This window comes from Pteronotus mesoamericanus, unplaced genomic scaffold (genome assembly GCF_021234165.1).
Source record: "Pteronotus mesoamericanus isolate MK-2021 breed Mesoamerican mustached bat unplaced genomic scaffold, CSHL_Meso_final contig_1, whole genome shotgun sequence".
Lineage (NCBI taxonomy): Eukaryota > Metazoa > Chordata > Mammalia > Chiroptera > Mormoopidae > Pteronotus > Pteronotus mesoamericanus.
The window spans coordinates 2,214,433-2,235,323 of NW_026554998.1; the positions used below are offsets into that span (position 1 = coordinate 2,214,433).

General features: G+C 54.9%; 1 protein-coding gene across 2 annotated transcripts; it reads right to left on the reverse strand.

The window, feature by feature from the left end:
• Positions 1 to 7,462: 7,462 nt before the first annotated feature.
• On the reverse strand, positions 7,463 to 20,804 carry ZNF12 (zinc finger protein 12). Of its 2 annotated transcripts, none has more exons than XM_054571190.1 (6): positions 20,762 to 20,804; positions 20,326 to 20,448; positions 19,362 to 19,426; positions 15,376 to 15,502; positions 15,018 to 15,110; positions 7,463 to 11,700 (listed from the first exon to the last, which is right to left on the reverse strand). In XM_054571190.1, exons 3-6 carry the CDS (start codon positions 19,374 to 19,376, stop codon positions 9,851 to 9,853), a joined length of 2,085 nt encoding a protein of 694 aa, XP_054427165.1. In that variant the 5' UTR covers positions 19,377 to 19,426; positions 20,326 to 20,448; positions 20,762 to 20,804; the 3' UTR covers positions 7,463 to 9,850. The 2 variants fall into 2 exon arrangements, with proteins under 2 accessions (XP_054427165.1, XP_054427237.1); XM_054571262.1 differs by having other exon boundaries at positions 20,683 to 20,791.
• Positions 20,805 to 20,891: the final 87 nt, after the last annotated feature.

Below are 20,891 nucleotides of genomic sequence, written 5' to 3' on the forward strand. Positions count from 1 at the left end.
TCTCACCCTGGCCAGTGTGGCTCAGTGGCTGGAGCATCACCCCTCAAAGCAAAAGGTCGCAGGTTCATTCGCACGTGCCTGGCTGCCTGGTTTGCCGGCCAGGTCCCTGGTTGGGGGCGGGTGGGGGTGGTGGGAGGCAGCCTAGTCACTTCCAAACCTGGAGCCCAGGGGGCCTTTGTGTCTGACCCCTCACATGATTTTTGCTCATTTTTGGTCACTGGAGATGTTGGCCTTGCTTTCGGAGCCTGGCTTTGACATTTACATGTTCTATCCACAAATGTTCTCTTTCACTGCGTTTTGATTGAAGCCAGGAATGCGTTGGAGGCAAACTTGCCGAGCTGTTTGCCCCGATGTCAGTTTTATTTCTTTCCCTTTATCCACGGCAGCCCCCCCAGTTGCCCTCTCTATACCCACCCCCTTCTTTTCCCTCAAACACACCCGTATGTTGCTGGGGGTGCTTATGTGCCCCAACCACATTCCCCATCCTCCCTTTTTATAGAAGTAGCTAATTAGAGGTAAGGAAAGGATCATTTTGTGAGGCTTCCAGGAAAGCGCTTGAAAAGAAGCCGCTCCACCTGGACCCTTGCAGTAGAATTGCATGCAGATTCTCTTTCTCCTTTTAAAAATCGAGGTGAAATTTACAATTCACATAAGGAGAACCATCTTGAAGTGCGCAGTTCAGTGGCATTTGGTACATTTGCCACGTGGTGGACACATTGGACCTCTGTCTAGTCCAAAAACGTTGTCATCACCCAGAAAGGAAACTTTAAGGTTCCCTTCTGCTTTACGAATTTGCTTTTGAATGTAACAATCTTGAATCCAGGCAAAACGTGGTTTCCGCTCACGTGCAATCTAGGATTTAGCCCTGATTGTACTTGGAGTGGCCACCGACAGGGGCCCATAACGCACGAAGTATTTTATTCTCCCCCCAGGGCCAGGCTCCATTGTCAGTTGGTGAAACGTTAAAGACCCTTTGTCCCAGGCCTGTTCTCTGGCTCCTCGTGATACTTTTCGATTATTTCTTTACGGTGAAACTGTCAGAAAGATACGCACCTCCCGGGTCCGCGCAGCCGCCTCTGGGAGGACGTGTGAGGTACACTTTTTACTGTTTTCGTCGGTGTGCGTGGTGACCTACTTCCCGTGTTCGCGTTTTGCACCTTAAACTCCCTCCTCCCTCATTTCTTTATCATTCATCTTTTTAAACAGTTGCTTGGCTGTGCTAATTTGATTACATTTTACATCTGTATTTCCGAATCTCTCCCTTGCTTGGCAGCTGTGAGGAGGCCCCTCATTCCAGGGGCCGGTGCCCCCGGGAAAGCGGGGCCGGGGCCGGGGGCGGGGGAGCGTGGAGTGTGGGGAGGTGGGGTGGGGGGGCGTCCGAGGTGGACCTGGAGGGTCCGCGAGGGGCGGGGCCTCCCGCGGGGTCTGCGGCCGCGCAGGGCCCGGGCCGCATTGCGCTCTGCGCGCCGGCGCGCGTCGCTCCTCGGCGGGGCGTCCTGGGGCGCTCGGCCCGCCGGGCGGGGACGCGCCTGGGGCCGAGGCCGGGCCTGGACGTCGGACGGCCTGAGTCTGCGGGGGCCGTGTCCACACTGAATGGGGGGCCCGAGCGAAAGCGCAGAAAGGACCGTCCTTCCCGGGAGGCCGCGCTTGCCGCGGGGTTTTCACCCTCATTGGAACGCGGCCCAGAAGACGGAGCGACAGGCCGGCCCGGGCCCCGCGGATTAGCGAGGTAGGTGGGACCAGGTGTGCGCCCTGCCCGCGGGCTCCGCGTCCGGAGCCCGGCGCTTCGCCCTGCGCGGCGCAGGAGGTGGCGCCCGTACCTGAGGCCCCAGATCCACACCCGCCATGTGTGCCCGCGGCCTGCCGGCGGCCGTTTGAATACCGGGGCCCCTGAGTGTCCTCAGCGCCTGTGGCTGGTTCTGCGCAGTGTAACCCTAACCCTAACCCTAACCCTAACCCTGCTGGCCGCGGCGCGACCCCGCAGAGCTGCTGCGCCGGCTGCCTCGGTGCCCGGCGAAGCCATCAGATCCAGGACTTTTATTTGTTGGATATTTTTTATTATTGTTCCAATCTCACTACTAGGTATAACTCTATTCAGATTGTCTATTTGCTTTGTGATTTAGCCTTGGTAGGCTTTGTGTTTCTAGGAATTTGTCCATTTCACTTCGATTATCCAATTTGTTGCCGTGCAGTTTTTCATACTTCGCTCTCATATCCTTTCTATTCCAGCCGGATCAGTAGCAATGTGCTTGTTTCCATTTCCGGTTTCAGTTATTGGAGTCGTCTTTTTTTTTTTTTTTCCCTCCATCTAAGCAAAGGTTTGTCCATTTTTGTTTATCTTTTCAAAAACAACAACCACAACAGCCATTGGTTTCATTTCTTCTGTTGTTTTTCTACTTTGTTGGTTTCTGCTGTAATCTTTGTGCTTCCTTCGTTCTGGTCGGTTTGGGTTTAATTTGTGGTTCTTCTTCTAGGTCTGTAAGTTGTCAAGTCAGGTTATTGACCTGAGCTCATTCTTGTCATTTCCTGTGAACCTTACGGTTACAGCAGCGTCCGGCCGGCGGCTCCTCAGCGTCCTCACGGTCGCACCAGCGCCTGTGCAGACCGGCAGGGCGGACGGGCACTAGGGCAGGATAGATCAATTAGGGGCGCTCAGGCCTTTGCTGCCCGGGAGGTGGCGAAGCAGTTTGGAGACCACGGAACTGCAGGAGCAAGTCCCGAATGCCTCCCTATCGCTCGTGTCCTGACCTCCCTGCAGCCGCTGCCCTCAGCGCTCAGCCGCTCTCCTGCCGCGCAGCTGCGCGTCCTGGGCGTCTCTCTGACTTCGCTTATGCACTGGGGCCACATCGGTGAGGACGCACTATTCAGAGAAGCCTAGCCTGACAATGCCCGATAGAACTGCACTTTCTAGCGGAGCTGGTGTGGCTCAGTGTATTGAGTGCGGGTCTGCGAACCAAAGAGGTCACTGGTTAGATTCCCAGCCAGGGCACAGGCTTGGGTTGCAGGCTGGGTCCCCAGCTGGGGCCGCGTGAGAGGCAACTGATGGATGTTTCTCTGGCACATCGATGTTTCTCCCCTTCCCTTTCTCCCTGTCTTCCCCTCCCTCTAAAAATAAATAAGTACATGAAATCTAAAAACAAAAACAAAAAAACTTTCACTCAGTGGCTGAACCATGAGCACCTCACGCGTGATCACTCTCTGTGAGAAGCACCTGGTCATCTGCCCGCGGCTTTTGTTCCCGTCCAAAGGGCCTCTTCTCACCCTTCCTTACTGCGACGTGTACTAGGTAGGAACTACGCTCATCTGTTCATACTGATAGATACGTTTATTCGGAGAGCCTTTCCTGAGTACACAGGCCCATGCTGCGTCCTTGTAGATCCTGATAGGTAGGGAATATAGATTGGCATGGGACTGTGACCGTCTGTACACTGTGCTTTGAGTGGATTTCCAGGTAATTGTGATACATCCTGCCTGTTGAGGGCCACCAACTGAATCTACTCAGAGGCAACGAGAGACACACTCAGACGTGCTGGGGGCCGAGGCTGCAGATGGGAGCGGGAAACAAAATCATGCGATGTTGGTTGAAATTCAGTCTTATCAAGTGCTGTCTGGGTACAGTTAGTGCTTTCCAAAGTGTGTTAATGAGAAATGTAGGTAGTGACTACCTTCAGTGTTTGAGAAAATGGAGTTGAAGAGGCATGGTTTGAAAAAGGGTGTGTGTGAGAGAGAGACAGACAGACAGACAGACAAAGCTAGGGAGAGATGCATTTCCTAGAGGACATCAGAGTTTTTAGTTGAACTGCTGCTGGGAAGTAGGCTGCTGCGTGTAGGGATCTGTATCAAAGGTGTAACTTGTGATTGACAGTGAATATTTATAAAATATTTGTTGCGTGTTTTTGTAAGGGTATCTTGAACAACTGACATCTTATTTCATGCATTGGCACGGATAGCGGGCCACATCCCTAGAGATGCACATAATCTGTTTTATCCCACATCTGCGGCTTCCTGTGCGGCCCCTCCGGCCCACGGTGCGGAACCACCCTCCCGCCTTCATGGCCGTGGCTCTGCCGGGTTGGCCCCATTATCTTAGCCTCTGTGTAATGCTCTCCCCTCAGTTCATCTCCTGTGCTTAGTTTCCCCTCTTGTTTTAGCCCTAAAGGTCCTATTTTTTAAATAGCAGATAGGTATATGTCCACCGCTCACTTTACTCTTCCTTTCCCACTGTAATAGGCATTTTCTTTCTTTTCTTTTTTTTTTTCTGACCCAAGGAGCTGGGGCCTGAAATTTGAGAATCAGCAACATAATAAATTATACTAACATAGGAAATGTGTTAACTTTTTAATAGTACACTTAATTTTTTTATTTCTAGAAGTCAGGAAGTTTGATAGTCAAATAAACAGGAACCATGAAAACCAAGATACACATCTGTGGTGAGTTTCACTCACCAACAAAAAAAACCACCCTGACTACGAGAAAGAGAATGTTTTCAGAAAAATATTTACTCTGGGCACAAACCCTGTGTCTGGGGCGGGGGAACCATCCTGTCAATATGACTCGTGGACTGAGTTTGAAAAATGTTTCAGCACCAATAACTAGTGATAAAAAAATCATTCCAGTAAGAACTGTAATGGGATTACTGCACGTGGGAAGTTCCTTATTGGAAAACAAAAACAACAGGGAAACATCCATATTGGAAAGAGATCTGACGACTCTAGCCAAGATGAGAAACCCCTAAGTCGTACCGAGGACCGTACGGAGCTCCGGAAAATTCCCACGCTGGGACCACCGTTTGAAGACAACGGCGTGTGGAGGCTTCTCTGATACGGCAGCCGTGCTAGCCCCTCAGGGGCGCAGACAGAAGAGAAACCCTGCGATCGTAAAGAACGGGGGACCCATCAGTGACATGTCCGCCCTCGGAGCCCATCAGGCAGCGCGCACAAGGAAGAAGCACCCCGAAGTCAACGAGTGTGAGAAGTCAGCCCTCGTCAAACAGCAGGAAGTTAACAGAGAGGAGAAAACCCAGGCATCTAATGAAAATGAAAAAAATTCCAATCTCAGAAAACTTGCCCTGGAGAGAAAACCATGGAACGTAGTCGTTGTGAGAAATCTTTTAAGCAGGAGCCCCACCTCACTCAACATCGGGAGACCCATGCAAGAGAGGAGCACGTGAAAGCAATCAATGTGGGGAAACCTTCCCGAGACCGCAGCCCACAGACCCTCAGAAGAGCTGCCCGGGAGGGAGACCCTGTGACGTGACAAAGCCCCCGTGAAGTCAGCCCTAACCGATCGGCAGGGGACCACGTCAGACACGCTCTCTGTGAGCAGCGAGCGTGCGTCTTTTAGGCGTAGCTCAGCGCTGAGAGTCCAGCCGAGGCCCCCGCGGGAGGGGAGCACTGTCCACGTAGCGAGCGTGGGAAAGGCTGCTGTGCAAAATCACGCTCCGGCCGTCAGCAGAGCACACACACGGGGAGCAGCCGTAAGAACGGACGGCTGTGGGAAGTCCCCCCGCGTGACTTCCTGACCTAACTACGCAGCAGAGCACTCACAGGGAGGAGCCCCGTGGGCCGATGGGCGTGGGAGGCCCTCCCACGGTAGGCCGGCCCTCCTGTGCCCCGGGACGCGCGCGGGGCACTGAGCCAGCCCTCGTCCTACGCCGAGCATGTCGTCCAGGGAAGAAAGCTGCGGCTGCTGCGAATGCGGGGAGACCTTCTCTGCGCACTCAGAGCTCATCTAAAACTCAGACAGGTTTGGAGCCCTACACCTGTAACGGGGGTGGTAACTCCGCTGCGATGAATTGGATCCGCACTGTGATGGAAGGAACATCCACAGGGGAGAAGCGCCACGGATGCAGTAAATGCGGGAAGTCCTACGAAACGTCAGCCTTCACTCTCATCAGAAACCTCACACGGGGAGAAAACCACGTGAAAGCGATGAGTGTCGGAGAGCCTGCCACGTGAAGTCAGCCGTGAAGTCACACCGGAGCTCACCCTGGGGAGGCTCGGCCCTTTAAACATGATGATGTGGAAAGTCGTTCTACGTGAAGTCACTTCTGAATACCCCTCAGAGCGGTCACCCAGGACGGATGCCCAGCGGGTAACAAGTCTCTTCGGTGCCGGCCGCGGGGCGGGCGGTCCGGGCGAGCCTGCTCAGCAGCCAGCTCACTGGCGCCGCAGGGAAGGGGCGGGAGGTCGTGAACAAAGGGTCCTCTGTGGAGACCACGTCTTTAAGAAAACCTGCGATGTGGCTTTCCACAGCCCGTTCAGCTTGCCAGCTGCGGATGGTGTGGTCAGCTGCCTCTTAGGAAGCCCACGTGTCCGACTTTTTCTGGAATTAGTTTCCACTGGGGTATCCACAAGCCTCAGTATCGGTTCATACGAGTAGCAGAGAGGTGTGGTCCCTAGTGCCTGCTCCCCAGGGCGGTTAGAAGCCCATGGAAGAGAAAGGCCACCCCCAGCAGGGACAAACCCCCTTCCGGACTGATCCCTCTCTTCTGGGCCCTGCACCATCACTGAAAGCACCACCACCTGCGTCCAGGGCAGCATGCCCACCCACTGCGGCGGTGTGGCTTTGGAGCGAGGGGCTGCGGGCCAGCACCCCGCGCCGGTGTCCACTCGCCTGAGGGGACCAAGGCGCTGCACTGCTTTCCTGTCTCTAGAAGGCACCACGGTGGGTGAGAGTATGTGGTGTCCAGCCCGCGTCTTCTCCGCCTGCCCGAACCTCCCCGAGCAGGAGCCACGTCGGCCCTCCCGCAGAGCCGTCGCCCCTGCGGCGTGGTTCCCCGGCCTGGGCTCGGCTCTAACTTCTGTGGCATCTCTGCGTCGGGCTATGGAAACAAGCCAGTGGCTCATGCTAGTTCCTCAATTTGGCAGGAACCATAGACTTCATATCCAAGGAAGGGAAAGCTCTGTTTGTGGTGTAGCTACCTCGGTGATGAAAAGGAAAAAGCAACCTAATTTTAAAAGGGTGTTTCCTTGTTGAATGGTCATCCTGCAAAGCTGGCCAGTCTCTGGACGGAGACCATGCCTCTCAGCATGCAGCCGCCTTTGGGGAGCTCAACTGGGCGGCCCAGCCAGGCAGACGGCGATGGGACAGAGGCGAGGGGACCTGTGGCCTCAGCCACAACGTGGCCATGTCTTCATCTTGACCTATTTGAGGCCACGGCAGCCACGACTGACCCAGCCCTCCACTAACCATAGAATGATTAGAAACATGGGAGGGGGGCTCATGCCCACCTGCCAGGGAGGGCTGACCTCCTGCTCAGCCCTTGGACGCCCCTCCCAGGGCTCCTGATCTGCTCACGCCATGAATTACGACGTTGCTGTGTCTACACAGCAAGCGCTCGCGCCGTGTGAGCTTTCAGCCTTTGCTGCCCGGCAGGCACGGACTCGGACCACGGTGCTTCCTCCCGCTGACTCGGGCCTGTGTGACCTACACGCTCGCCAGGAGAGGTAAGCTTCTCAAACGTGGCATTCCGTCAGCTCCAAGACAAACCGTTACAGAGGTACCCAAACGTGATCGCAAGTGACCAGGCCAGGCTCCGAGGCGGCGGCCCCGCACCGGCCCCTGTACTGCAGGCTCTCCGCCAGACGGAAAGAATGGCGTCAGCCACGGGAGCTTTTCAAACGTTTTACTGAAAATGCACACCGTGCGCTTAAGCGATGACGATGACACGCGAGTGTGGGAAACCTTTGCAGATATCACTTCAACAAACATATTGTGAACACATGGTTCCTACACAAAACTCTGCAGCCTGCCGGGCCTGCAGGTCCTGCTCCGTGGCACAGTCCAGTCACCTAGAAGGCAGCGGAGGGAAGTGTGACAACAACACGGGTGCCCAACTGGTGGAAACACGTGAAAAGCGCGGCCGTTCATCTCAGCGGTGAGGGGCGAGTTATCCAGACAGAACAGGTGTCAGGCTCTGGGGAGCAAGCAGAAGTAGGTCCTCACCTTACTCTGTATGTTGTCAACTAACATTGTAGCAACGATGCATGGGGGATATAAATGAACCTAAGCAATTCTTGAATGTCGTGAATTATAAAAAGGAAGATTGTATCAGGTTCCAAAGGTCCTTAGGTCAACGATGTAACAATTCAAGGAAACATACACTTAATTGTTTCTAATGCTCAAACTACTTACATCAAAATTTACAGAAAATAAATCTCTATGTCAACACCTCGAAATAAATGATTTACCTAAAGTCCAGTTCTCAACTGTGTAGCTCCTACAAAAGTGTAACTTTGTATCTTGTTATTACTAACAGAGCAACCTAAATCCACTTGCTTAAAAATAAAGTTAGTCTTTCACAGAAGAAACAGTCCAGAGGTGAAGTGGCTACGTGGCTACGTGGCTGGCTGGCTCAGCAGCCTCAGCATCATCAGCCGGGCCCCGGGCCCTCGTCTCCAAGTGCGCTCCGTCGCAGGGAGACATGACCAGGCCTCCCATCCCGACAGGCAGCGTTCGACACCAGGTCCCATGTCACCCTTCAGGGTTCCTTGAATCTCAGAGGAAACCTTTGCCAGATATAACCTGTCCGGTATCTCCTTCGTAGACGTGCCTAGAATTGGCTCCTATGACCACTCCATCCCTGGTGCTGAGAGAGGGATAATCATTGGTCAAAACTGATCAGGATTTATCTCCCGTTCCGTGAGGAGACTTGGCGACGCAGGCTGTGCCAGCAACCAGTAAGGAGCAAGTGACGAGGGAGGTTACTCAACGATGTCTGCACAAACCCATGCAAACGTGTTCATCCACTCAGGACCCGGAAGCAGTAGAGCACAATGTTTAAAATACTATTATAGAAAATAAAAATACAGGTCATTCCTCGGTTACATTGTACAGTGGCCTGCACACTTACATTTGTGCAGACATCCCAATAATAATAGATGGAAAAAGTTAGATACAAATTAGAAAAAAAAAGTAAGTAAAAATGGGACTATTTTTAACCTGTGTAGAATTCAGTGAATATTACAGTTGTTTCTCACTATTGGAGGCTTCAGTAATAATTTAAAATTAGCTACGTGGTTTTCTATCTACTTTATGCATAACTGCTGTCTCGCTGACTCAGATACAGTTGATAATATTATAAAAAACATTGACTTCTTTATGGAAGAATCAGTTCGTTAACAATGATCAAATACATTGTGTTAGGGAAGACTACAAGAAGCAGCATCCTTTATACCTATCATATATTAGTTCAATGACAAAGCCTATCAGATACTAACATGGGGGTGCTATTTAAAATAAGGGATCTTGCTGCATGTCTTACAAATTACTCCGAAGGACACACTGCCTTTTCAAACATGATTCAGACTGAACATACAACTCCTGTAATGTATCATTCTAAAAAGCAAACATACAAATAAAGTTGTACATTCTCAGGAAACACTTATATATGAGTTTAATGTGGCTGTGGTGCTGTCTTGGTTAGCTCTCTGATTTTACAGCTTCTAGTTACACAAGGAGCACAGTTATTCACAACGTATCTTTTTGTACAAAAAACTTATTATATCAGAAACATAACTTTTAGTATCAACAATTTCCAAAGGAGTGTTTTCCACCTCCCTTAGAATGACAACTTCCCCTTGGTATGAATTCCCTGAAATGTAAGAGTTGGAAACCACGGAAATGTATATACATTCTATGTCTTTATAAATTTTACTCCTGTATAGTCTGGTGGCCAAGAAATCATGCAGCCTTGTCGCTGCTGTGGTTTCTACCCTGTGAATTTTCAGCTTACAAGCCTGACTGGCGCACAGAGGCCGGTCTGCGCTCCCCCCAAGTGCTCGGACCTAACGACTGTGGCGGGGCCTTGCACACTGAAAGGCTCTCCGGTGTGGTGTGAGGTCTGGCTTCAGAGAAGTCTTCCCACATCCAGTACATTCGCATTCCCTCTCCTGTGGATTCTCTGATGGCTATTGAAGGCTGATTTGTGGTAGAACTTTTTCCCACATTCGTTACATTCATAGGGCTTCTCTCCTGAATGAGTTCTGTAATGTACAGTGAGGTATGACATTCGAGAGAAGGCTTTTCCACACTCGTTACATTCAAAGGGCTTCTCTCCTGAGTGGATTCTATGGTGTATGGTGAGATATGACATCTGAGAGAAGAATTTTCCACATTCGTAACACTCATAGGCTTTCTCTCCAGTGTGCGTTCTCTGATGTCTATTTAGGGCTGAATTCTGGCAGAAGGTTTTCCCACACTCGTTACATTCATAGGGTTTCTCTCCTGAATGGATTCTATGATGGATAGTGAGGTACGACATCTGAGAGAAGAACTTCCCACATATGTAGCATTCGTAGGGCTTCTCTCCTTTATGTATTCTTCGATGTCTACAAAGGGCTGAATTCTGGTAGAAGGTTTTCCCACACTCGTTACATTCATAGGGTTTGACTCCTGAATGAGTTCTGTGATGGATAGTGAGGTACGACAACTGGGAGAAGAGCTTCCCACATTCGTTACATTCATACGGCTTCTCTCCGGTGTGTACTCTCTGGTGTCTCATGAGGGCTGAATTCAGGTAGAAGGTTTTCCCACATTCGTTACATTCATAGGGCTTCTCTCCTGAATGAGTTCTGTAATGTACAGTGAGGTATGACAGCCGGGAGAAAAATTTCCCACACTCGTTACATTCGTAGGGTTTCTCTCCTGTGTGCGTCCTCTGATGGGTGGTGAGGGTAGACTTGCGGCAGAAGCACTTCCCGCATTCATTACACTTGTAGAGCTTCACTCCCGTGTGAATTTTGTGATGGTCATTCAGTGCTGACTTCTGGGAGAAAGTTTTCCCGCAGTCATGACAAACGTAGGGTCTCTCCCCCGAATGTGTTCTCTGGTGTTGTGTGAGGTGTGTCTTCTGGCAGAATGATTTTCCGCAGTAGCTACATTCATAGGGCTTCTCTCCTGAGTGAGTTCTCTGATGCTGAATGAGGTGTAACTTCTGGTAGAAGGTTTTCCCGCATTCGTTACATTCATAGGGCTTCTCCCCCGTGTGTGTTCTCTGATGGACAGTGAGGGTCCCCTTCTGGCAGAAGGACTTCCCACACTGATTACATTCATAGGGTTTCTCTCCTGTGTGAGTCCTCTGGTGGATGATGAACTTGGACTTCTTGCAGAAGGATTTCCCACATGCACTGCATTCATAGGGCTTCATTTCCATGTGAGACGCAGGGTGGACACTGAGGTTAGACATCTGGAGAAAGGCTATTTCAGATTCGTTCCACTTGTAGGGCTTCTCCTCCATAGGAGTAACAAAAACTGGATCCTTTGCAAAGGCTTTCTGGCATTCAATATATTCAAAGGGTTTCTCCAAAATATGAATATTCTGATAAATACTGTCTTCATTCAGAGTATAAGCGTCCCCATTTTGATTAAGTTCACTAGCTTTCTCTCCTGGGTGCGTTTTCTCAAGCTTCACGTGGAGAAGCGCCTTCCCGCACGCGCTGCACGCGTCGGGCTTTGCTCTCGCGTAGCTCCCGTCGCTGCTGATGTACTCGGAAGTGGGCTTCCAACTCTGCCCGCAGGAGCCACACTGCGAGAGTGCTCCTCTGGAGGGAGCGGGGTTGGGTTCCACATTTAAAGTCTTACCAAGAAGACTGACCCTCTCTTCAGTCAGGGTTTTGCTGCTGATGGACACAGCCTGCTTCGAACGCCTGTCTTCGCTTTCCTGGACTGTCTCTATCCCATCGACTTTCCAGGTGTCTTCTAAAAAGAGGCAAAAGTAACCAAATTTTGTACATCTCCCTACACAAGATATGGACTGACACACGCACAGGACTCCCATGTGGCACAGATGCCAGCTTCCCAGACAGATGAGAACAATTCCATGCATCCTTTCCCCCTTATTCTTTGGTTTGGGGTAACACGCAAACACAGTCTCCCGTGGTGACAAGACGGGGAAAGACACTGACAAACACACAAGTACCTGTGATCTTTACTACCTTATAAGATCCTGCTCAAACTGGGGATAAAAGGCAAAATAGAAACTCAGAGCAGCGATCAGAACACGGGGTGCCTTCCGAGTGCCCGACGGGCCAGAAGTGAGAGGGCCCCCAGCAAGCGGGGTCACGAGGCGGGGCAACGAGGGGGGCTCGGGGCACGGAGGCCATGGGATCTCTCCCAGGGTGGTCCGTTCCGGGGGAGGAAGAGCAGCGCCTCACACAGGGCCGTTGCCGACCCGCTGGGAGAGACGTGACGGCTAAGGCGCTGTCCCCTTGCCCTCAGAGGTCTGTGGCAGCGTTTTGATTGGTCTAGATCCTTCCAATCCAAAAATTCGGCCATTTTTTCAGATTCCACAGAGCAGCGCCAAGCACAGCGACACCTAAACCCCCTCGGGGTTGGGGTGACAGTCCTGCACCCGGGGCTCTGGCTCTAGTTCTGTTCCCTTAGAGGACAGTCCCGGGAACAGCTGTGTCCCACGGGGAGCGCGACCGACCACAGAGCAGGCCACCCCTTCTCAGGTTTTGGGTTTCTTAACTATTCTAATGTTACGATTTAAACAGAACTCATGCTGACCGTGGGACTCTGTGTGCTCCTCTCTGGACACGGCGGCGGGAACTCTGGTAGGTGACCAGGGCAAGTGCGTGACCGGCCCCCTGGTCAGCAGCATCCCTGGCGACGTGGGGACAACACCGTGCCGCCTGTGGGCTGCGGTGGGATTACGCGAGTTAACACAGATCACGTGCTCCCAACGGCGTCCGGCACAAGAGACGCGCTCGGCACGCTTAGCAGCTATGTTTTCCACTTCCAGTCTCCGGACATCCTCCTTCAGCTCGCCTCGTCTTTGGCGCACGCGCACGGCCACTTAACTCCGAACGCGGACGGCACTGAGTTTCGCTTAGTGTGCACACGTTAAAAATCAGATTCCTCCACCTGCTCCAAAAATTGTGACCTTTATTTTCACTCATCTTACAAGTTTTTAGACAAACTTGACTACTCTCCTTGCTAGTGTCCACATCAAAGCCTACAAGTGCCATAAGCCCACTGTCCAAATAGCCGCAGATAAAAACCTGGTGGAGAATACTTCCCACCACCTCGATGCACAACGAGGACGCGACCTGCACCGTCCTGGCCTTCTGAGTGGCTCCTGCCCCAGGAAAAGCAGCCCCTCCACTGGGCGGGGGGCCGTCAGACGCGGCCTCAGGGCGCCCGCCTGGACGCGGCGGGCAGCACCTCCCCCACGCTGCCTCGCAACAGGCCTGAGGGAGACGCCGTCCAGGCCGCTGCGGTGCTGGCAAGGCCAGTGTGCGCCCTGCCCTAAGCCTGCTCCTGCTGTGTCACTCGGTCCACGTGACTTCCGGCCTTGGTTGGTGCAAACCCTGCCTCCAGGGGGTTTCCCTACTTTATCAAAACGCTTCTCGAACCTTTCTCACCTCAAGCAGCCATCTTCCCTTACAGCTGAAAGTAACTACCCTCCATACAGTCCCGTTAGCACAGCGTGACCCGGCCTTGCAGCAAAACACCAACACCCCACGGGAAAGGCTGAGTTTCGGGTTCCTCCAGACGGCCCTGTTCTCTGTCCTTAACTAGAGCCCGGCTCTTAGAATGCGTGGCTCCGCTTCCTGTATCTTTTGAACCCTAAATAGAGACCAGAGATGCCGTTCTTAGTCTGAACGCTACGGGTGTCCTTCAAGCACCTGCAGAACATGGGAGTGTGGCCCAGACATGCATGTTCAGAGACGATCACCCGCAACGTATTTCTGACAAGATGGACAAGAACGTTCTGCCACCTACCCAGCTCCCAGGTGACCAAAGAAATGCACATGCACCACCCGGTACCTCCTGCGCGAGGCCGAGCCTGCTTGGCCGGGCTGGGAACCGGGGAGGAGAGATGCTCAGGCAGAGACCACGCACACCCCGCCGGACAGCGGGCGCCTGACTCAGGCCTCACTCTTTTAAAGGTATCGCCAAGAGCAGAGTCAAAGTCGAAGGAGAGAAATTGGAGTAAGGATAAGAGTTAGGAAAAACTTCAAGGAGGGAAGGGTTTGAAAATTTGAGCTCAGCCTTAGTGAACGTGTGATCTGGCTGAATGAAGCCCACCCCACTGTAGGGACACTAATCACATGAACACGACCCATTTAGGAATCTGGGCTAAATGGAGTTTTGTCCAAATGGAGCAGCATTTCGGGAAGCAACTGAAAACTGCTTTTTCCAGGCAACACAGCGTGCGCACGGTGGCGTTCCCAGGAGGACATGGAGCTTACGCTCCCTTTAGGGAGCCTGGGGAGCCTTGCCCTGCGCGATGGGCCGCGAGAGGCGCTGGGCACTGCGGGTGAGCACGTCCTGCAACCCCAAGCCTGGGAGCGCTGGCCCAGAGGACAGGGCAGGCGGACGGGGTGCGGCAAACAGACGAGCAGCACCCGGGGGCTCGAGGCAGGAGGGGCCCCTTGCAAAGCAAACCACTCAAGGGGGAAGCAGGGCCCACAGCCACACCTGCTGTGGCGGGGCACTGGGAAGCCTCGGGGACTGAACGGTCAGTAAGAGAGATGAGGTGAACCCAGCTCCTGCTGTCACCAAACTTAACAAGGGCCGGGGCCCAGGAATGACGACCAGCTCACGTGCACACGACAGCGCAGGAGAGCCGCCCTGGCGACCGAGGCAAAGGACGGGAGTCCGGGGTCCCGCCTCAGAGAGAAGCGAGGAGAGGAACAGGACAGAGACACAGCTGGGGCATCTCACAGCAAAGAAGAAGAAAGGAGGTACTAAGAACAGAAGGGACACATAAGTTATTTTTTATTAATAGACGAATGACTGCCTCAAAACACAAGGAGGCTGTGACACTGGCTTCTGAACGTGCCCTGGGAGCGAGCGAGGCGCAGCGTTTATGAGGAAGAAGGAAGCAACTGGACTTTGGTTCTGGGAGGGAAGCGTGGGAAACCCGGTTTTTGTGGGGAAGGAAGATGCCTTTGGGGGCGAGAGTCAGGGAGCTACCTGTATCACTTCTAAAGGTTTGGGACCATTACAAGCTCCCGGAAGGAACACGGCCAGTTACCACCAGTCCCCTTAGCACCTCCGCAACGCACCTGGGCCCCTCTGAAGCAGCAGCTCGCCTTCTGCCCACGGCTCTTCCCCTTGCTCCAGCCGGATGATAACTTCCGGTTTGACAGCGTGACACCCTGTTAGCAGAGACGAAGGAGAACCTGAGCCAGGCCGTTGGCCTGCCGGTCGCTTCTGTCTGAGCACAGTGCGGCCTGATGGACTCCGCCCCCGAGTGCCCACCTGAGCCTTGTCACACCCAGGACCCCTCCCTGGGCAGCAGACCGGAATGCCCTGCCGGGCGACCGGCGTGCGCCGCCCACACCTGCCCGTCGCGTGCAAAGCCGGAGTTGGGCGTGCGAGGGGGACCCCTACGCTCGGCCGCCGAGCGCCCGGCCGGCTCACCCACGGACACCAGGTGGCTGTAGTTCTCCAGCATCACGTCCCGGTAGGTTGTCTTCTGCTCGGGGCCCAGCTGCTGCCACTCCTCCTGCGTGAAGTCCACAGCCACGTCCCTGAATGACACTGGCCCCTGTAACAGCGATGTGATGGGAACTGGATGACGCAGAGAAGGCGTCCAGGGACAGGAGCTCGCCAAGCTCACGGGTTAAGTACAAACATCGTACACCTTTTATGTTGCGGCCATGGAAGGAAATCAAGCTATCGGGCAGAACTGAAAAGAGTTCGTTCAGTGTACATAAAAAAAAGAAACTGCTGCCTTGCACTGAGAGCCAGGGACAATCCGGCTGCTGGGGACACTGAGGCTGGCAGGCACAGGCCTGAGGGCCACTCGTAGGCACACAGGCCACACTTTGCCCCTTCGCTTTGCCAGAACGCGAGCAGTCCTGGCGTGGCTCCTCTCACGCTCCTCCTCGCCTCAGGTCATCCTGAGGTCGGGGCCCCGGGCTCCGTCCTCGTCCGTCCTCGTCCTTCGCTCGCTGCCGCCTGCGCTCGCCGCTCCAATGGAGGTCTCACCCGGCTGCCTGGCTCAAACTGCCACCCAGGCACCAACATTTCCCAAATGCGTATCCCTGGCCCGGACTCCTCTCCTAAATGCCAGGCACACAGGCCCTGGGCCTCAACCTCAACGTGCCTGAAATTCAGCTGCTGTTCCTGCCCAACCTGGTCCTCCTACAGCTTCTAGAAGGAGCCGACCTGCAGTGTTTGCTGCAACTGCCAAAGTGCAAGCAGGCCCGGCGACATCCAGCCTCGCCTGGGGTTTCACCGCAGAGGTCGGCCTGCAGCGGGTCTGCCCGAGGTTTGTGCCTGGAGTGCGCCGCCGCCGCCGCAGGACGATATAGCCTTGCCGCGAATGTCCTGAACGGCCCGTGGCGTGGTGGCAGCTTGCCCACGTTCACTCTAACGTGTAAGGAGAAGGGGAAATTGCACTGCTCTCCCTCTGGCTTGAAGCAAGAAGCTTTATGAGCACTTTTCCCTTTAATAAAGCGGGGTTTCAGGAAACCTGGACAACAAGCTGGGAGAGCCATCAGAGCTGCAGGTGCTGAGGGGTTTTAGGCGAGTGACAAAAGACAGGGAGCAGCCCGATGGCAGGCAGCCGCCCAGAGCCAGCGTTGTGGTCTCAGAGGCGCTGCCACACAAGCCAGAACATTGCACAGGGGAGGGGGAGCGCTTTGTGACCTTCTCAGTCACCACCACCTTAGAGCCAGCTTTCCCTGCACGCAGGGCCACGCAGCCCCCTGCAGCAGGGGAGGGGACACGTCTCCTCAGCCTTCTGAGAAGCCTCTCCTAACTGGCCAGGGAGGGAGGAAGCACCGGAATTGCATTAGCAACGACTGAGAAAAAGGGCGGCCCCCGGAGGACGGGAAGTGACAAAGAGCCAGCAGAGGCCGAACAGAGGCGGTGATGTGCCCAGATCTCACACTTCTCCCGGGAACAGCGGGAGCTGCTGGGCCGAAGGTCGCCGCCCCGGGCCCAGAACCTGCCACAGGGTCCTTCTCCACTTCCGGAAAAAGAAAGCCACTCTCAGACACTCAAAGCCCCCGGAGCCAGCCGGGAGCTGGCACACCGCCTACACAGCCTGTCCAAAGACAGCGAGGACGCGCGCTCCCAAGCCAGGAAGGGGAGGCGAAGAACAGAGATAGATGAGACAGTCGCCGGGCCAATGACTCCCTCCCTCCCTCCCACCACCACGAAAGGCGCTGCAGCCAGCGCTCCCAGAAGGGCGCCCTCTCGAGCTAGGAACCCCACCTACACAAACTTGCTCATTTGGGGACATTGAAAAAATACAGAGTACTCGGTTTCTCAAAATGAAAAAAATCACAGGATTATATGGTAATCCTGAAAAATAAAGTCAAAAGACCAACAAACTTGCAAGAAAATGTTTACTAACATGACCCAAGCTGGAAAAACATATAACCATTTAAGACGACTTTGTAAGTCAGCAAGAAAGCAAACCGGTATCATGACAGAAGGGCCGGCCATGGGCACGAACAGGCACTTCCCTTGGAAACAGACATGGCCAATCTGAAAAGCCTGCATGCGGTATGGTTCTGACGCTCTGACATTCTGGAAAGGGCCAAACCACAGGCAGTGAAAAGGTCAGCAGCTGTCAGGGGCGGGGGCGCGAGGGAGAAACAGGTGGCGCCCAGGGGACTTCAGGGTCCTGACACTATTTTGTACGGCAGAGATACGGTGGGTCCACGTCACTAAGCATCTGTCCAAACCTAAACCGTACCAGACAAAGAGTGAACCCTATTGGAAACTGCGGGCTTCAGACACTAATGTGTCGATACCGATCCTGCAGTTGTAGCAAAGTAAGGAACTGTAGCTCCTGTAAGATGGTGGCAGGAGGGGAGGCTGGGAGGGAGGGGTGTGTGAGGGCTCCGCCGTCTGCGCAACTCTCCCGTAACCCTGAAACGGCTCTAAACGTAGTCTATTGATGGGAAGCACGTTTCTAAATACGTAAAAACGTCCAGCTCGCTCACGACTGAGACTGTCGTGGGCCTCCACACACGCCGTCGGGGCCCAGGGTCAGCCCGGCACCCCATGCTGTCCTCCTTTTCTGGCGTCTCTCTCGGAACCCGGGTCCCCTCGACTCACTCCCCTCCATCCGCGCTTCATGCCCATGGTCCCTGCACAGCGCGGCGTCCTTTTATCAGAGGACTCGCTTTCCAATGCCAAGGTTTCAGATTCCCCACAAGAGAAGGCAGAGTGGGGGCAGCACCGGCAACCCCTCAGGGGGCCACGCCCACGGCCGTCCGCGTCGCACCGTCCCGCCACTGCGGGCCCTCGTCCTGAGGGCGCCCAGACCCCCCCCAACCCCCGGCCCCCGGGAGCCACAGCCGGTCGCCTCGTGCTGCTCTCCGTGGGAGCACGTCGCCAGCCCCTGCAGCCGCTCGGGTGCTGCTCGTCTCAGGGCGGTCACCGCCACGCACTGCCGCGTCCGGCCCACGCCGGCCCCTCTGCCGCGTGACGCCGCCGCACGCTGTGACGGGGCGGCTACCGCCGGCCTCTGCTCGCCGCCACCGCAGGGCCCCTGTTCTGATGGCTGGGGGGCGGGGGATCCGTGATCGCCCACAGCTACTTCCATGATCACCTCCTCCAGGGAGAATGGATGCTCCTTGAGGGGAAGAACTGCCTCTTAAAATCAGGGCCAAGGACAGACCCGGACACAGAAATCAGCAAGGAGACTGACTACAGACGGGCAAGGGGGCAGTGGCACTATTGCAGACCCCGGGGCACCCTGACCGGGTCAGGCCTGCACGGCGGGCTGCACGATAAAGCGTGACTGGGAGATGTGCAATCTCTGCCAGAGACATCGCTGCCCGGTCTACTGTGTGGCCCCAACAGGCGACCGGAGGGAGAGGTGTTTATGGGACTCATTTGGAGGATGAGAGGGCCATTGCTCCAGACGGTCCTCGGGTTACCCCTGCATCAGGCAGTAAAGGCGATATAGCTATGGGACAATGGCGTTTCCGTTACCAGCAGTTATGTGCACCGTGCACCCGCCGGGGGCATGCCCTTGGCTTACAGGAAGCGCAAGGCACCAATGGTAACGGATCAGGGTTTGTCATTCTGGGAGGCCAGTCACAATCACGGCGAGACTGTCAACAAAATCTTTAAAACCCATGACAGAACAAGTGTTTCAGCTGGTCAGTTGTTAGTCAAGTAACGGATGGCATTTGCCTTTTTTGTAACAAATATCAAGAACATGGACACACTGGTCCTTTGGCTTTGGGAGCCCTGAAGAGTCATGCTGTCCACACACGTGAACATGACAGAAAACGCCTGGTGCTGATCTGCTGCCCCGTGATTTGTCTGAGCACATCTTCTATCTGGTCTACTTGCCCATTTTAAAGCCTGAACTATTTGCCTCCTAAGGTGTATTATAAAGCAAACTAGAGAGTAAACACATCACCAGAAGAACTCACCAGATATTTATTCATTTTCTGCTGCTCTTGGAAAGATGTGGATGACGGTGAAAGTGAAGGCAGACCTGGAGACGGAAAACACAGGCGACCAAGTTACGTGCTCTGGGCGGCGGCTAAGGGGGCACTCTTCCTGCGTCAGACCTCAGCCAGGAAGTTCCAAGGAAGCCATCTAGGGGAGACTGTCCCTATAAACCTAAAGAAGTGACTGGAAGAATGAAAGGGAAGGAGCACCCACTTGGACACCTGAAACTCCCACACTGACTGAGTGGATACATTTCTGATTAGTGAATGAACATCAAAGCTACTGAAAGAATCTGCCATCCTTACACATAAGATGAAAAAAGAAATTTTGTTACATTCATCTTTCCTACTGTTCTAACAACTTAAGATCAGAAAGTCCGCGGGATGCTGTAAGTAAAAAGGATATATTTAGGCATGGCTAAGTCTTTAAATCATTTGTACCAACTGGAGTGTGCTGCCCAAAGGATCTCTTATCAAGAAGCTTTGACTTAACGGTAACAAAGTGCAGTCTCTCCCTCTGCCACCGAGGCAGCAGGACGGCCCCCTTGCAGGCTTAGCCTGCGCTGCCCTGCGTGACTGACCGCACAGGGCAGAACCAGCGGGAGTCGGCACACACTTAGATCAGAGAACAAAGGTCCCGACGCGCCTTTAGAGACCCGTCCGGAACGTGGGGAGGACGAGAGCTGAGGAACGGGTGTCGGGTGTGCAGGGAGAAGGGGTCACGGCACGTCAGCAGCCCAGGCTGTGACACGCTAGTCGCCCAGGAGACCGAGAAGTCACAAGGCCCAGGGGAGCGCCCACTCCAGAGCGGCCAGCCGCTGCGCCCCGGCCCAGACACCGGGATCGCCGGGAAGCGGCCCCCGCCCCACCCGCCGCACACTCGCGTGTCCTCGCCCCGGCGAGACCCGGCCCTGCTCACCGGGGCCGCAAACGCACGACCTACCCCGGCGGGACTCGCTGATCTGCCCCGAGGCTCCGGGACCGGGCTGCTCCTCCGGAGCCTCCTCCCCGGGGTCCCCGCCGCTGCGCCTCCCAAGGCCGCGTCCCCGAGGAGCCGGCTCTGAGCCTACGGGACAAACCCACTCAGGAGAACATCCCTCCCGGGGCCTCACCGCCCCGCGCGCCTCGGCCGGGCCGCCGCGAAGCAGACGGGCCCGGCCCGGACCCCGCCGCCGCCGCCCAGCTCCTCGGGCCTGGCCCGCAGGCGGCGGGGTCGCCTCGGGGGTCCCCGCTCCAGACTCCGCCCGCCCGCGCGAACCCTGGCCCGCACAGCCCCGCGCCCGCTGGGTGGAGGCCCGACCGGACAGCGTCCAGCCCCGCAGGCCCCGGGATCCTCGCCCAACGGAGGCCAAAGCCTGGGAACCACGGCCAGCGGTGACCTGGGCACGGACAGGAAGCGACAGCAGCGCGCCGGCAGTGCGCGTGCGCGAACACGCACACAGCCCGGGGTGCACATGCGCACGAGGATGCCGGAAGTCCGCCTGCCAGGGCCCACCGGAGCCGCGGGAC